This window comes from Mobula birostris, chromosome 19 (assembly GCF_030028105.1).
Source record: "Mobula birostris isolate sMobBir1 chromosome 19, sMobBir1.hap1, whole genome shotgun sequence".
NCBI lineage: Eukaryota > Metazoa > Chordata > Chondrichthyes > Myliobatiformes > Myliobatidae > Mobula > Mobula birostris.
Window position 1 is genome coordinate 20,379,379 of NC_092388.1, and position 18,284 is coordinate 20,397,662.

The 18,284-nt window shown below is 41.3% G+C and overlaps 1 protein-coding gene across 1 annotated transcript in view; it reads right to left on the bottom strand.

Annotated features, from left to right (window-relative positions):
* Positions 1 to 4,154: 4,154 nt before the first annotated feature.
* Positions 4,155 to 18,284, bottom strand: part of LOC140212467 (sodium- and chloride-dependent transporter XTRP3-like) — a 53,572-nt gene continuing 39,442 nt past the window's right edge. Inside the window, exons 10-11 of the mRNA XM_072283306.1 lie at positions 13,844 to 14,009; positions 4,155 to 5,854 (exon numbers count right to left, since the gene is read on the bottom strand). Of these exons, the coding sequence (XP_072139407.1) occupies positions 5,714 to 5,854; positions 13,844 to 14,009 (307 nt within the window). The 3' untranslated portion in view covers positions 4,155 to 5,713. The remainder of the gene's footprint in view (positions 5,855 to 13,843; positions 14,010 to 18,284) is intronic.

Below are 18,284 nucleotides of genomic sequence, written 5' to 3' on the forward strand. Positions count from 1 at the left end.
GAATAGCACAGTAGGCATTCTTGATGGTGGTGTAGCAATGGTCCAATATGTTGTTTCCTCTGGTATTGCAAGTGATTTGTTGATGGTAGTTACTTAGTGATTTTTTTTTTTCAGATGGCCTGGTTAAAATCTCCCAAAACAATGGTGAGGGTGTTAAGGTGCACTGTTTCGTTCACATGGCAAAATGATCCAATGACAAATGGTTCTGGTGAGCAAGCAACTTGCGGAAGCTAGTGTGGATCTTATTAAATTAAACATCCCTAGGCTTGGTCCTAGTCTTCAGCCTGCCAAGTCCGAGTTCCTTCTTTTCGGACAGTAATTTTGGGTTTAGGATGACTCAGAGTAGTGTATCTATTCTGGGAGTCTGGTGTTGGGGGGTGCAACTAGTTTTGGATACCCATCACAGCAACTTGAGTATAATTGTCGTGTCAATGCTGGTGATGTTAGCCCAAGAGCAGATGCAGATATTTTATTTTTGCTGCCAGTGTACAGCATTGGAGATGCCTTTCCACTGCTTTGAGTTACCCGCTGAAAGTAGACCCTGTCTCAGAATTCGGGAGGATAAGTATCACCGCTTAGTTCTACACTTGATGTTGTGATCTTCAAACATACCAGAACGCCAGAGTCTCAATGGCGCACTGAATGTGATGCTGAATTTTATGTCTGACACCTGATTTCATTCACTGGTGGCCCCTGAGATATTGGAGGTGGCTTATGTTTTTGTCTTTGATCATTAGCTGCTATCTTGTATAATGACAGCAGGTTGGCAGCTGATTTTGTTTTGTTAGTGTTCAGCGTGTTCATTGGTTTCAAAGATTCAAGCTTCAAAGTACATTACAAAATAAGGTATAAATCTTGAGATTTGTTTGCTTGCAGAAACATGAAAGAACCCAATTGTTTTTTTAAAAAAAGGCCAACAACCAATGTACAATAGAAAGGGAGAAAAACACAATTCATGCAAACACTGAAGTGAGCAACAACATTCTGACCCAAATTGAGTCTTCAGATCTGAACCTCGGAGCAGCCCAGAGTAGGCCCAAGACTTTGCTTATCAGTTCATTATATTAGTGTATATCAGGAAGATGATACAGGAACTTCAGGACTCACACCACTAGGTTCAGGAACAGTTATTTCCTCTCAAACGTCAGGCTCCAGAACTAGTGGGGATAATTTCACTCACCCCAACTTTTGGAATCACTTGTAAGGAATCTTCATCTCATGTTTTTGATATTTAATGCTTATATATTTATTATTGTTTTATTTTCTTGTTGTATTTGTGGTTTGTTGTCTTTTACTCATTGGTTGTCTATCCTGTTGGGTGCAGTTTTTCATTGACTCTGTTATGGATTTTGGATTTACTGACTATGCCCACAAAAAAAACATATCTCAGGGTTGTATATCGTGACCTATATGTACTTTGATAATAAGTTAACTTTGAACTTTGAAGTTGGAGTGACTTTAGTTTCAGAGCAGAGACATACACTCAGTGGACAGTTTATTAGGAACCTCCTGTATCTAATCAGGTGGCCCTGAGTGTATGTTCGTGGTCTTCGGCCTCTGTAGCCCACCCACTTCAAGGTTCAATGTGTTTTACATTCAGATACTCTTCTGCACACAACTGTTGTAATGCATGGTTATTTGAATTACTGTTACCTTCGTGTCAGCTTGAACCAGTCTGGCCGTTCTCCTCTGACCTCTCTCATTAATAAGACGTTTTTGCCCACAGAACTGCCACTCACTGGATGTTTTTTTTTGTTTGTTGAACCATTCTCTTTCAACTCTCGAGAGTTGTCCGTGGAAATAAGCCCATAAGACATAGGAGCAGAATTAGACCATTTGGCACAACGTATCTGCTCTGCTATCTCATTTTGGCTGATCAGTTTTCCTCTCACCCCCAATCTCATGCCTTCTCCCTGTATCCCTTCATGTTCTGACAAATCAAGAATCTATCAACCTCTGCCTTAAATATTCATAACCACCTGGCTACAACAGCTGCCTGTTTCAATGGATTCCACAGAAATTCCTCCTCATCTCTGTTCTAAAAGGACACCCATCTGTGTCCTCTGGTCTTAGACTCTCCCACCATACGAAACATCCTTTCCACATCCACTCCATCAAGACCTTTCACCACTGAAAGGTTTCAATTAGGTCACCCCTCATTCTTCTGAATTCTAGTGAAAACAGGCCCAGAACCATCAAATCCTCTTTATATGACAAGTCATTCAATCCTGGAATTATTTTTGTGAACTTCCTTTGAACTCACTCGTGTCAGCACATCCTTTCAAATATAAGGGGCCCCAAAATGCTCACAATACTCCAAATGAGGCCTCACCAGTTCTTAATAAAGCCTCAGCATTACATCCTGTCTTTTATATTTTAGTCCTCCTGAAATGAATGCTAACATCGCATTTGCCTTCCTCACAAGTATTTAATCTGCAAGTTAACCTTTAGGGAATAATGCACAAAGCTGCCAAGTCCCTTTGCAACTCAGATTTCTGAATTTTCTACCCGTTTATTTCTACCACCAATGTGCATGACCATACACTTCCTGACACTGTAATCCATCTGCCACTTCTTTGTCCATTCACCTAAATTCTTCGGTAGCCTCTCTACTTCCTCAAAACTACCTGCCCCTATAAAGCCATCAATTCCATCATCCAAGTCATTGACATATAATCTAAAAAAAAACGACCCTACATTGATCCCTGTGGAACACTACTAGTCACCGCAAGTTAGTTAGAGTTAACTCCTTTTATTCCCACTCTTTGGCTCCTGCCAATCAGCCACTGTTTTATCCATGCTAGTATCTTTCCTGTCATACTTGTTAAGTTGCCTCCTGCAGCACCTTGTCAAAGGCCTTCTGAAAATCCAAGTACACAACAATCACCAATTCTCCTTTGTCTATCCTGCTTGTTATTTCTTCAGAGTCCCAACAGATTTTTCAGGCAAGATTTTCCTTTAAGAAAACTATGCTAACTTTGGCCTATTTTATCATGTGCCTCCCAGTACCCTGAAACCACATCCTTGGCAATCAACTCCCAACGTCTTCCCAACTACTGAGGTCTAACTGGCCTACAATTTCCTTTCTTCTGTCTCCCTTCTTGAAGAGTGGAGTGAGATTTACAGTTTTCCTCTCTCTGGAACCATGCCAGAATCCATTGATTCTTGAAAGATCATTACTAATGCCTCCACAATCCCTTCAGAGAACTGCAGTGTAGACCATCTGGTCCACATGATTTATGTATCTTCAGACCTTCCAGTTTCCCAAGTATCTTCTCCCTATTAATGGCAACTTCACACACTACTGCCAACTGACACTCTTGAACTTCTGGCATAATGCTAGTGTCTTCCATAGTAAAGACTGATGCAAAATACTTATTCAGTTTGTCTGTTATTTCCTCCCCCTCCCCCCATTTCTACCTCTCCAGCAACGTTTACCAATGGTCCAATATCCACTCGCACCTCTCTTTTACACTTTGTTATCTGAAGCTTTTGGTATAATCTTTAATACTATTGGCTAGTTTACTTTTGTATTCAATCTTTTCTTTCTTAATGACTTTTTTAGTCCCAATCCTCTAACTTCCCACTAATTTTGCTCTATTATATGTTGACTTTGACTTTACTTGTTAGCAACAGTTGTGTCATCTTGCCATTAGAATACTTATCCTTTTTGGGATCTTCCTTTTGGAAATCCCAGGAGATCAGCAGTTTCTGAAATGCTCATACCGTTCTGCCTGGCACCCACAATCATCCCATGGTCAAAGTCACTTAGTTCACATTTTTTCCCCATTCTGATGTTGGTCTGAATAACAATTGAACCTCTTGATCATGTCTGCATGCTTTTATGCATTCAATTGCTGCCACATCATTGATTAGATATTTGTATAAATGTACAGGTGTACCTAATAAAGTGGCCACTTGAGTGTGCATTGAACAGTGTACCATTTGTCCTACAGATCAGTTCAATTCCAGGGTGAAGTTCAGTGAAGGTGAGTTGCAACACTGCTGAGAAACATTGAGCAATGCCACAACTTTACCTGCACTGAGACTAAATCTGATGTAAGCTATGATTTAAAATTGAAGTATGATCCTGTGAGATGGAGATATTTTTGAGCAAAAAAAAGTTGAGGTAAATGCTGCACAGTCACACTTGATAGAGTTAACAGCTTTTATTATGGCAAAAATATTTATATATGGTGCTGGATGCTCCGCCCTGCATCTTTTCTTGAGTTGATATTTGGTGAAGATCAGGTACATTGCTCCTTTAACTGGATGGATTCTGCTCTGTGATTCAGAGACCCTTTGGCTGCTGGATGGAGGCTGTTGATGAGAATACTGACAATGGCCTTCCCACTGGTAGACAACAGGGAGATCCTTTTGTATTGAGACTGGATTTTTCTCCTTTCTTGTTTGCGTCAAGCTGGTGGAGATAACTGAGCAGATTAGGCTGGTCTCTCTGACGAACGTCTGTTCCCTCCTTGCCAGTGTTTCTTCTTTTACGATCCTGATGACTGAAGTCACCCTGCGGCAATAGTTTTTCTCCCACTCCCCGTCAAGAGCTGTTGTAGAAATCTACCTTGGCCTTATCTGTAGCTTCTACATTGAGTGTTATGTGCTGATAGCAACAGTATTGCTGGGTCCTTGTTTGTGTGAATCCAAGATTAAAGTGGTATTCAATTTCCTCCATGTGGTAATCACTGAGACTACCTCATGCTTGAGGCAAAGCCTATGCCACAAAGACAGTATTATCTTTTGATTTGGCCTGGGTCTCTATTCTAGTTAAGAGAGCTGGGGCCCATTTTCCTCTCACTGCCCCAAACCCCTGTTGCCTCCAAGTTCCACCCGTGAATCTCACATGCTTCTGTGAAAATTGGGAAGACAGTTTCTACTTAACTTAGGGAAGCTTACTTCAAGTCTAACTGGTTGCAAAAACTAGGTTAAAATACCTAGATTAAATTTTGAACTGAGCAAAACTGATCACTCACACTAAGTGGTTAAACATTGATTATAAACTTCTGATTGTTGTTTTATATGAATGAACCCTCTGTGATTTTGTCACTCCTATCTCTGTATTTGCATGCAGCATTGCTAAAGTCTCAGTGCTCCAAATACGGCCTCTTACTCATTCAGGAATTTAGTTGCTCCATGGCAATTCCTTCCTTTAGGCAACAAGATCCAAAGCCCTGGAATTTCCTCCTTAAGTCCCTACCTACCATTTCATGTTTTACCAACTCCTCCTTAAATCCTAGCTCTTTAATCTTGCATCTCCTCTTTGTGACTCAATGTTATTTTTGTTTTAAAATATCCTGGGCCCCTTTACAGGAATATTATTAAATTTTAAAAGATATTTCTAAGGTAGAAACTACAGTAAATCGGCAACCCAACACATGGAAAATTTCAGAGCTGCCCATCTTGTCAAGATCACAAATGCAGTTGAATAATAATACAGAACTTGCATTTATGACCATCCCAAGAAAACAATCCTTTCTTTCTAAAATTTCACAGTCTGTCTTATAACAACAAAGTAATTTCCCAAATATATTAAAATATACAGATATACCTTAAAAAAAACAGTTTAGAATAAACAACTAATTGATACTTGCTCCATAGAACTTTCCAATTACTAATGACACTATTTACAGTAAATGATAGTTTACAATGGATACTTCTTTAAAAAAAACACAATTTTAATATGTTCAATTAACTTTTTTAACTATAGTAGGCTTTTGTTTTGCACTTTCTTCTTGATATATACAATTATTGCCATCACAGGAATACAGCTTATTGAAACAGCCACAAGGAGTCCAATTACAGCCAGGGTATAAGTAGGATATTCCATCTTCACCGATTTTCCCTGGAAAAAAATAACATCACAACAATTTAAATAAGAGTCTCAAAAACCAACACGAAAGAAAAACACAAACTTGTTCCCAGTGCAAAAATCATCACTGTAATTTCACAGAATAACAGTGCCACAAAATGTCTGCATTTCTGGTGATTACATGATAGGAATTGGGTAATGTCTCCTGAGAGGGCACAGAGGAGATTTACAGGTATGCTACCAGTGCAAAATAAATTGGCTATGAGGACAAGCTGCCTACCCTGAAGGTTCATAGACACACACAGCACAAAAATTGGCCCTTTGGCTTATCACATTCATGCTGACCACTAGTTCCATCTACTGACACTTGCCATGTAGCTTGTTGTGTCTTGGTGATTCATGTGCTTGTCTAGGTGAATCTTGGGTGTTATTTAATTACCCACCTCCACCTTTTCTTGGGCAGATTGCAACCAACTTGGTGAAAAAACTCTTCTTCAGATCCCCCCTAAATCTGTCTCGCACTAAACCTATATCCTTTGGCTTTAGACACTTCTCCCCCATGGTACTGTTTTTACCATCAATCCCCATCCATGCCTCTCATAATTTCATATTCCTCTGTCTGGTCAGTCTCCTCTGCTCCAAAGAAAACAAATCTAACTAAAGGCTTTGTGGCCAAGTTTGCAAATGCTGTGAAGATAGCTGGAGCGTCAGGCAGTGTTGAGGAAACAGGATGTCTACCGAAGGACTTAGACAGATTGGGAGAATAGGCAAACAAGTGGCAGATGGAATATGGTGCAGGGAAGTGTATAGTCATGCACTTTGGCACAAGGAATAAGGTGTGGACTATTTTCTAAATGGGGAGAAAATTCAAAAATTAGAGGTGCAGAGGAACTTGGGAGTCTTTGTGCAGAATTCCCTAAAGGTTAGCTTGCGGGTTGGGTCAGTGGTAAGGAAGGCAAATGCAATGTTAGGATTCATTTTTTGAGAGGACGGATATAAAAAGCAAGGAAGTAATCTTAGGTTTTGTAAAGTATTGGTTAAACTACATTTGAAGCATTGTAAGCACTTCTGTGCCCCTTATCTAAGAAAAGATGTGCTGGCATTGGAAAGGGTCCAGAGGAGGTTCACGAGAATGATCCCAGGAATTAAGAGGTTAACATATGAGGAGCTTTTGATGGCTCTGGGCCTGTACTCGCTGGTGTTTAGAAGAATGAGGGGGGCGTCCTCATTGAAACCTGTCACATATTGAAAGGCCTGGATAGAGTGGCTATGGAGAGGATGTTTCCAATAGTGGAGGAGTCTAGGACCAGTGGGCACAACCTCCGAATTGAGAGACATCCATTTAGAACAGAGATATAGAAAATTTTCTTTAACCAATGGGTGGTGAATCTATGGAATTCATTGCCACAGATGGATATGCAGGCCAAGTCACTCAGTATATTTAAGGCGGAGGTTGATAGGTCTTGATTAATCAGAACATCAATTGTTATGGGAAGAAAGCAGGAAATGGGATTGAGAGGAATTAATCAAAATTTTGAGTCTGTCATTAAAGAAGCAAAGAAAACCCTTTTAGCAATATGGAAGAATGCTAATGAATAAATAAAATAAATTAGTACTAGTGAAAAAACAGAAATTAATGAGCCTGAAGACTGAAAAAAAAATCCCAATGACCTAATAATCTGCATCTCATAGTTTTGAGGGGGAGAGGGGGGGAGGAGATATATACAGTTACGGAGATGCTCTACTTATCTTTCAAAAAATCTGAATAGAAAACATGATACTAGCATTTAAGAACCAAGAAAGGAAGAATAAAAGCCACTACTATCTTGATATTTGTGATTGGGAATATTCTGGAACCTCATTAAAAACAAGTGATAACAAGACACTTACAGAGACAACATGGATACATGAAAGGAAAATCAAGTTTGAGTAATGGGAATTTTGACGATATATATAATGGAGTGAAAGCTATGAAGGTAGATTTTCAGAAAGCTTTCAATAAGGTCCTATACAAAAGATAAATAATAGATATCATATGGAATTATGATATAAGAGCACAGATTGAGAGTTGGATGACAGAGTAGGAATAGACAAGTGATTAAGAATAAATGTAATCTTCTGTGACTAGTGAGTTACCACAAGGACTCCTGTGTGGTCCCAACTATTCAAAAGTCTTTATTAACGATTTAGCCAAGTGTAAAATCTCCATGATTGCTGATAACACAAAACTAAGTGGTAATGTGAATGATGACCTGGATGCAAAGACGAGCTAAGTAAGCGGACAACACGAAAGGAGATGAAGTATAATATGGGAAAAATGCATAGTTATCATCAGAAAAAGCAGAAATGATAAATATTTTTTTAAATAGCGCAGGATTGAGACATGTTAGTATTCAAAGGGACTTAAGTGTCCTCCTTTTGCAAGTCAATGAAATCCAATGTGCAAGGGGTAAATAGGAAGGCAAAAGATATGTTTGCTTTTATTGCCAGAGGATTTTGATATGAGAGCACTGATGTTCAACCATAATTCTATGAGGCCTTGCTGGAGTACTACTACGTCGACTCAGGCCTAGGGGGCTGGCATCGGGCAAAGGCAAGGCTTGCTGGAGTACTGTGGACAAATTTGGTCTCCTTACCCAAACAAATGATGAGCTATAAAAAAGTACAGCTAAGATTCACCAGACTGTTTACTGGGATGACAAGCCTGGCATGAAAAGGGATTGAATAAGCTGTTTGTTTAAAAATCTTGAACTTGCCAGGACAAATAATGGAGGAATGTTTCCCGGGTTGAGGAGTCTGGAACCAAGCATTCCAGTCTCAAAATAGGTCATTTAGGACTACAACAGAGTGGTGAATCTTTGGAATTCTTTCATTGAGAACTGTGAAGGGGTCAGCCATGGAACTTTTCTTTATTTGTTATTTTTCAGGATCAGCAAGGCTCGTATTAATGTTCATGCTGCACTGTCCTTGGAGCAAAGTTGTGAACTATCTTCTAGAATTGCTACAATCCTTCTACTCTTGGCTAGGGAGTTCCAGGATTTAGGCCAAGCACTGTGAAAGCCGAGTGCTATATTCCCAAGTCAGTTAGTGTGCAACTTAAAGTGGAACCTGTAGATGGCGATGTTGTCTTGCTGCCCACGTCCTTAGTGGGAGAGACAGAAAGTTTAGCAGATGCCATTAGAAATGTCTGGGCGAGTAAATGCAATGCAGCCAATGTGTGTTGGTGGTGGAGGGAATGGATGTTTTGGGTGGTGCCTGGGGTGCCAATTAAACGGGCAGCTTTATCATGGACAATGCCAAACTTTTTGAGAACTAATGGATCCGCACTCATCCAGGCAAGTGATGAGCATATTACAATGTTCTTGCAGAACCCTGTGGTTATTGGAAAGACTTCGGGGGTCAAGAACCAAGTCACTACCCATATGGTATCCAGCCTTTAATCTGCTCTTGTCATGGAATTTATGTGATCGGTTAATTTGATTTTTTTTGTTGATGGTGACTCTGAGAATGTTGAAAGTCAGGTTCTTAGCAATAGCGATGCCATTGAATATTAATAGTGAGTGGTTAGACTTTTTTTGTTGGAAATAGTCGTTGCTTTTAGTTTTTCTAATACAGATGTTACTTGGTAATTACCAGACCACTGCCTGGCCTTCTGAGATCCTCCAGCATTTTGTGTGTGTTGCTTGGATTTCCAGCACCTGCAGATTTTCTTCTGCTGGAAAACGTTCTCTAAGTTTTGCTGCATGCAGGCATGGACTGGTTCCCTTACTGAGGAATTCAGATTTGCAAAGAACATGTAGAGTCCCCCGTGAAATCCCCATTTCTGATCTTATGATGGAAGGCAGTTCACTGATGAAGCACCTGAAGACAGTAGGGCTGAGGACACTCTATACACCACTCTAAACATTTCAATCCTACCCCTCCCCCTAGTGGATGGTGGATATTACATGTACCATCTATAAAATGCACTGCAGTTCTAAAGAGGTTCTACAGTGATGTTCTGGGGCTAGGATGCTTGACTTCCAACAGCCACACTGTAACCACCTATATTTCAGTTGAAGTTTGGCTTGATTAACTTTGTTGCTTGAGGTGGCAGTGGAATTGGATCACTAGATGGGCTGAAGAGTCTATCTGTGCTGTAGTGCTCCGTATTTACTATGGGGTGGAATCAAGGACATTCATGTGAAGAAACAGTCTGGGCTGAGGAGGTCCTGGAAGAGTTCCTTCCAGTGAGGTGCTGATTGTCTCTCTATCCTCTAAGCTTTCTTCTGTTCATGCTTTGTTAGATCACTTTGGTACATCTCTGGTTATTGTGTGAGGGGGAAAAGGGAGGATGTCAAAGTTGTTGAACGGTGTGGAGATTACAGGAGACAATTACGGGCAGATGATAAACAGTACCCGTTGCCTACTCCTGGGGGCTATATGTGAAACCAATTGCAGCCAAACTAGTCCCGTCAAGTATTGAATATTGATGAGGAAAGTCAGCAATATGAGATAATTAGTACAGTACATCAACAGGATTGAAAGAGTACAGAGAAAATTTACAAGTATGTTGCCAGGACTTGAGGACCTGAGGTAAAGAGAAAGATTGAATATGTTAGGACATTTTTCCACCGGAGCATTGGAGAATGAAGAGAGGTTTGATAGAGGCATGTAAAATTAACAGGAAGATAGATATGGTAAATGCAAGCTGGCTTATTCTACTGAGGTTGGGTGAGACTAGAACTAGAGTTCAAGGTTCAGGGCGGAAGGTGAAATATTTAAGGGGAACCTGAAAGGCTGGTGCAATTGTCGAATGTGAAAGTGGTGGATGTGGGTTTGAGTGAAATATTTAAGAGAAGTATGAATAAGCACAGTGATGGGAATGGTGAGGAGGGCTATGGTCCAGGTGCAGGTTGATGGGATTAGGTAGATTAATAGTTTGGCATGAACTGGAAGTGCCAAGGGGCCTACCTGGGTGGTGTAGTGCTTTATGTCTCTGTCATATATTCATATACTGAATTATCTAATAGTGAGAATTCAAACTGCACTGCTTAAGATATGACAAGTATGAATAAATGTCTTTCACACAGCATGATGAAGCTACAAATCCCAAAGAAGTGAAACTTTAATAATGGTGCAATAGATCTTGTTTTAACCAAGTCTCTGAAAAGATTTTAAAAGGATGGGCTGAGTTAAATATTCAGATATAATGGCATTTGTTACTAACATTACAAGGTTCTATCACAGACTTGCAACATTGAGAATATTGAGAAGGAATATTTTAGAAGAGCTTCATACTGAACTTTCTGAACTGTGAACATGCACTTGCCAAAAGTGTTGTACCTTGGCATAGGCAAGATAATGATTTTGAAAAGTCAGCAATGCATTATCTGTCAAGACTGTAGCACTAGGCCAGAAAAGGCAACTTGATAAGAGGCCTTGCTAAAAATACACATTTTTATTACGAGAAAGGAACTGATAACTGTTTAGTGCTTCTATAGTCACTTGAAGTGGATTAAAACAATACTGGTTTCTGTACAAGAGAAAATTTGAGAACCATTTTATCATGGGCTACACAAAAAGCTAATCTAAGATAATGATTCCCAGTTTCTTCCATTTCCATTTGAGTCTTTATGAAACAAAATAAACATACTTTCTTCACCTTATCATCCCAAATCAAGTGATGTGCAAAAAACTGAATTATAACTTAAGCCCTGGAGAGCAGCAAGTAGCATGTTAGTACCACCCAACAAGTCTGAAAGTTAAAAATGGGACGTTTGAATAAAGGAACAGGTGTATACGTGACACTCGTCCATATGCCCACTGCATTTGTAGGGAGCGGAATGAGAAGATACATATTTAACACTTCTCCATGCCTCTATTTCTGTCCAAGGCATGAGTCAAGGAGCAAAACAGCCCACATACAGGCCCATGTTGACCATGGTGCCCACTCAGCTAGTCCCAATCTCCTGTGTATGCACCATATCCCCTACCCTCCAAGTGCTTCTTAAATGATACTACTGTACCTGCCCCAACCATTTCCCCTGGCAGCTCTTTCCACATACTCACTGTCCTCTGTGTTGAAATGTTGCCCCCCAGGTTCCTTTTAAATCTTTTCTCTCTCACCCCAAAATCTATGCCCCCTAATTGTCGATTCCTCCACCTTCTGGAAAATACTGTTACCATACACCTTATCCATTCCTGACATAATTTTATACATTTCTATAAGGTCACCCCTCATTCTTCTATATTTCAAAGAATAAAAATCCACCTTAGCAACACTCCCTACATCTCAGATTCTCTAGTACAGGCAACAGCATCGTAAATCTTTTCTGCATCACCGTTCCTATAACAAAATGAGCAAAACTATATATAGAACTCCAAGTGCAGCCTCACCAAGACTTGTACAACTGCAATATAATGTCTCAACTCCCGTACTCACTGCCCTGACTAATGAAGACCACCATGTCTACCTGTGATGCTGCTTTCAATGAAGTTATACTCCTCAGTCCCTCTGTTCCAATATACTCCTTAATGCCTGACCATTCATTGTACAGTCCCATGCTGGTCTGACTTCCAAAACACAACACCTCACACTTGCCTGTTTTGGAATCCTTGGTCCATTTCCCTAACCGATCAAGATCCCCTCATAATCTACGACAACCCTCTTCACCAAAAGCAACACCTCCTAAATTGGTGTCATCCACCAAATTACTGATCAAGCCTTGTGGATCCAAATAATTCATACAAATAATGAATAACAAGGGTCCTGTGGCACGTGACTAGTCATCGGCCTCCATTCCGAGAAACTATCTTCAATCACCACCCTCTCCTTCTTATCTTGGAGTTAAATCTGACTCCGCCTTATTAGCTCTCTCCAAATTCTTGGGATCTAAACTTCCAGACTAGACCACTATGAGCGACCTTGTCAAAGGCCAAGTAGATGACATCCACTGCCCAACTCTTGTTTACCTTTTGATTACCTCTTCAAAAAAGGTTCATTAACCGTAACTTTCCAGGCACAAAGCTATGCTGATTCTTCCTAATCAGATTCTGTCTATCCAAATGCTGGTAGATCCTGTCACTCAGAATCTGCCCCTCCCCACTAGCAACTTCCCCACCACTGATACCAGGGTAACTCTGACAACAGGGTGTGGTCATGTCATTTATTTCTCTGCATTACTACTGCTTAAAAATACAAGAGATTCTGCAGCTGCTGGAGGGACTCCAGGATTGGAAAGGAAGGGGGAAGAAGCCAGAACAAGAAGGGGGCGAGGAAGGGGAAGGGGTACAAGCTAGAAGGTGATAGATGATGCAAAGTGAGTAGAGGAGGGATATGAAGAAAGGAGCAGGGAGATGATGGGCAGAAAAGGCAAAATGCCAGAGAAGGAATCTGATAGGGGAAGAGACTGGAGGATGGGGGAAGGGAAGGAGGAAGGTTACCAGGGGTGACAGGCAGGTGAGGTAAGAGGGGAGCCAGATTGGGGAATGGAAGAAGGGGGAAGGAGGAAAATTACCAGAAGTTAAAGAAACTATTTATTACTGTTTGTAAATAATGTGAAGTTATGTGCCCTGTCATAGGACCTAGGTGATCACAGTCTTTCCATGAACATGATTGTTCCTGGCAAATTTTTCTACAGAAGTGGTTTGCCATTGCTTTCTTACGGGTAGTGTCTTTATAAGATGGGTGACCCCAGCCATTACCAATACTCCTCTGAGACTGACTGCCTGGCGTCAGCGGTCGCAGAACCTGGATTTGTGATTAGCACCAGCTGCTCATACAGCTCCCATGGCTTCTTATAACCCCAATCAGGGGAAGGGAGGGCTAAGCAGGGGGGTGGTTGCAAATATAGGTAGTTGCATTAAGCACTTGCACTGCACTCACCATACAGGGGTGGTGGGGAATCTCATCACTGAGAACACATCAGCTACTGCTGTGTAAGACAGTAGACCCTACTTTGCAGAGCTTGAAGTATACATGGCAAATGGGTGTTATTAAATGTGTGGTCACAGCTAAATCAAGTCAGATTGTGCACATACCTTGGATGGATCCCACGCCGTATACGTTAACCTTCCAGTTGTGGTGTAATCAATAATATAAAATATCAGGAGGCTTACAATTAAAACAGGGCTTATGATCACCCAGGTAATTATCCAGTACCAGTTTGGTTTTCGTCCCACCATCATTTTAATCTCATTCCGGAACCTGTAACAGACAACTTTCTCATTAGTTATTATTCCATATCATCAAAAAATGTTTGCAATTGTAATTAATTCTACAAAAGAGCCTTTTATAGTGCCCTTCTAGGCTAGATTTCCTTAAAGTACTTCGGAAGCGTTGCTACTGTGCGAATATAGAAAACAAAACAGCAGCCAATCTGATCACAGTGAGCTTTCAGAAGCAAGAATCAGGTTCTAACAATGCCTTACAGTATCAGCGACCCAGGTTCAATTCCTGCTGCTGTCTGTAAGAGTTTGTATGCTGTACCTGGGACCCTGCGGTTTTCCTCCCACAGTCCAAAGATATACCAGTTGGTGGGTTAATTGGTCATTGTAAATTGTCACCTGATTAGACTAGGGTTAAATTGGGGGGGTTGCTGGGCGGCGTGCTTGATAGGCTGGAATGCTGTATCTCAAAAATACAAAAATAAATGATCTGTTCTTTGTGATGCTTTTTCATGTGTAAATATTTATCATAACACTAGGGAGAATACTTTTACCTTTGAAGAGCGTAACTAGATCTTTTATGTGTGCTTGAGAGAACAGAGAGCTCCTTGGTTTAAAGCCTGATTCTAAATATGGCATTTCCTGCAGTGCTTTACTCTCTCTGTATGGCATGGGACTGTCGAGTTCAAATTCAAGTTTAATTATCATTCAACCATACATGAATACCCATGAATAAAGCCAAACAAAACAGCACCAACAGTCATACACAGCACAAGGCACATTGTGCACGTATAAAATAGCAAGCGTACAGTTACACATGAAAAACAAAAAAAATAGTTCAACTCCTGGAGTGACATGGCCTGTAAATTGATGGTGCATGGGTGTTATTGGCAAGAACAAGCAGTTCAATCGTGGTGCTTGAGCTTAGGTCTCTGGAGTGGGGGCATTTCTTGTGAATACATAGCACAAAATGTATAATGAATAGATATAAAATGTCTGACAGTATTATTGTATGTGTTTGTTAAATTACTGAATGGTCTCTTATTTCCACACAAATGCACTTCCATATAAAATGGATTCTGGTTAATTGGGCCATTGGTTCAGCAGCTCAGCCACTAATCTAGGACAACACTAAGAACAAAAGCAATTTGAGAAAATCGCCGTGATCCCCTTCACTTATCTGGGACACTGCCATTTAACTGGGTCAGGAGACTTGCTGAACATTTTCTAACTAGTGTCAGTCACGTGCCAAGTCGTGTAGCCGTTAGACACTAGATCATGCTTAGAGCAAACAATTTTTAAATGGTGTCTCTTGTGTATGTCTATATTCATAGAGTAGTGATTTTTGTCACTGATAGTTGGTCAGTAATGAACAGTAAGACAATTCCGAACTGCTTTGCTCACTGCGGTTTGAAATATTCAGGCTGGGAGGTGCCAGAAATGGCCGGGAGTGAAAATGTAACAATTTTACTACTTCAACAAATTACTGGTTGAACAATTACTTCAACAATACCAAGAATTTGAAGGTACTGACATCATCTTGAATGTTACAATGAAAATGAAGATTTTGAGGATGCAAGCATAAAAAGCATTGTATGAAAGCAGTCCACTTTCTGCACCAGCTGTCTGCGCTAATTTTGATCATTTACTGTCAATCAAAAGAACACAGCACTGTACACTGAATTCCTTTACTGATAACTATTAGGAACTAACCTTTATCAATGGAAGAATTTTTTTAGTATTGATAGTACATAGAACATAGAAATTTACAGCACATTACAGGCCCTTCGGCCCACAATGTTGTGCCGACCATGTAATGTACTCTAGAGACTGCCTAGAATTTCCCTAGCATATAGCCCTCTATTTTTCCAAGCTCCGTGTACCTATCTAAGAGGCTCTTAAAAGACCTTATTGTATCCGCTTCCGCCACTGCTGCCGGCAGTGCATTCCACGCACCCACCACTGTGTGTGTGGAAAACTTACCCCTGACGTGCCATCGATACCCATTTCCAAGCACCTTAAAACTATGCTCCCTCATGTTAGCCATTTCAGCCCTGCGGAAAACCTTCTGGCTATCCACACGATCAATGCCCATCATGATCTTATACGCCTCTATTAGATCACCTCTCATCCTCCGTCACTCCAAGGAGAAAAGGCCAAGTACACACAACCTCACTGGTCTGTAATTTCCTGGGTTATCTATACGCCCTTTCTTGAACAGGGGAACAACATTTGCAACCCTCCAATCCTCTGGTATTTCTTCCGTCCCTATTGATACAAAGATCATAGCAAGAGGCTCAGCAATCTCCTCCCTCACTTCTCACAGTAGCCTGAGGTATACTTCATCAGGTCCCAGTGCCTTATCTAACTTAATGCTTTTCAAAAGCTCCAGCACATCCTCTTTCTTAACATCTATATGCTCAAGGGTTTCAGGCTGCTACAAGTCATCCCCACAATTGCCAAGGTCTTTTTCCCTGCTGATTACAGAAGCACAGTATTCATTAAGTACCTCCACTTACCCCCCCCAAACTCCATGCACACATTTCCACTATCTCACCTGATCGGTCCTATTCTCACACGGCTCATCCTCTTGCTCTTCACATATTTGTAGAATGCCTTGTGGTTTTCCTTAATCCTGCTCACCAAGGCCATCTCATGACCCCTTCTGGCTCTCCTAATTCCATTCTTAAGCTCCTTCCTAGCAACAGTGTAATTTTCTAGAGCTCTAGTTTCTTGAACCTTTCACAAGCTTTTCTTTTCTTCTTAACTAGATTTTGTACACCATGGTTCTTTAACTCTACCATCCTTTCCCTGCCTCAATGAAACATACCTATGCAGAACTCCATGCAAATTTTCCCTGAACATTTCCCTGAGAACATCTGCTCCTAAGTTCCAGCCTAGTGGCATCACATTTTCCCCTACCCCAATTAAATGCTTTCTCAATTTGTCTGGTCGAATCCCTCTCCAGCGTTATGGTGAGGGAGATTGAGTTGTGGTCACTACCTCCAAAATGCTCTCCCACTGAGAGATCTGACACCTGACCAGGTTCATTTCCCAATATAAGTACAGCCTCTCCTCTCGTTGGCTTATCTACATATTGCATCCGGAAACCTGCCTGGACACGTGTAACAAACTCCACCCCATCTAAACCCCTTGCGCTAAGGAGATGCCAATTAATATTAGGAAACAATAACCCTATTATTATTGCACCATTCCAGAACCTGCCTCCCTATCTGCTCCTCAATATCCCTGTTACAATGGGGGGGGGGGGGGGGGGTGTCTATAAAGAACACCCGGTAGAGTTATTGCCTCCTTCCTGTTTCTGACTTCCACCCACACTGACGCAGTAGACCATCCTTCCATGACTTCTTCCTTTTCTGCAACTGTGATACTATCCCTAATCAGCAATGTCACACCCCCACCTCCTTTGCCTCCCTCTCTGTTCTTTTTGAAACATCTAAAGCTTGGCACACTCAGCAGCCATTCCTGCTCCTGAGCCATCCAAATCTCTGTAATAGCCACAACGTCACAGTTCCACGTACTAATCCATGGTCTAAGCTCATTCGCCTTGCTTATGATGTTCCTTGGATTAAATTGGATGCATCTCAAACTATCAGGCTGAGTGTACCTTTGCTTTAACATCTGTCTATCCTTCCTCACAAACTCCCTACAAGCTGTCCTTGTGCTCCAACCTCCCCATCCTCTGCCTCTTCACTTCGGTTCCCACCCTCTGCAAATCCTCCCCAATAGAATTAGGAAACCACCTTGCCAGGATGTTGATCCCGCTCAGATTCAAGTGCAACCCGTCCTTTACGTACAGGTCACACCTGCCCCAAAAGAGGTCCCAATGATCAAAAAATCTGAATCCCTGCCCCCTGCTCCAATCCTTCAGCCACACAGTTATCCTCTATCCCATTCAATGCCTATACTCACTGTCACGTGGCACAGGCAGCAATCCTGAGATTACTACCTTTGAGGTCCTGCTTCTCAGCTTCCTTCCTAACTCCCTGTATTCTGCTTTCAGGACCTCCTCCCTTTTTCTACCTATGTCCTTGGTACCATTATGCACCACGACCTCTGGCTGCTCACCCTCCCTTTTCAGGATATTGTGGACACACTAAGAAACATCATGAACCCTGGCACCTGGGAGGCAAACTACCATCCTTGTTTCTTTCTCATGTCTACAGAATTGCCCGTCTGTCCCCCTAACTATAGAGTCCCCTATTACCCCTACCCTTCTAAGGCACAGGACCAGACTTGGTGCCAGGGCCATGGGTCACTGTTGCTTCCCCCGGGCAAGTTGTCTTCCCCCCAG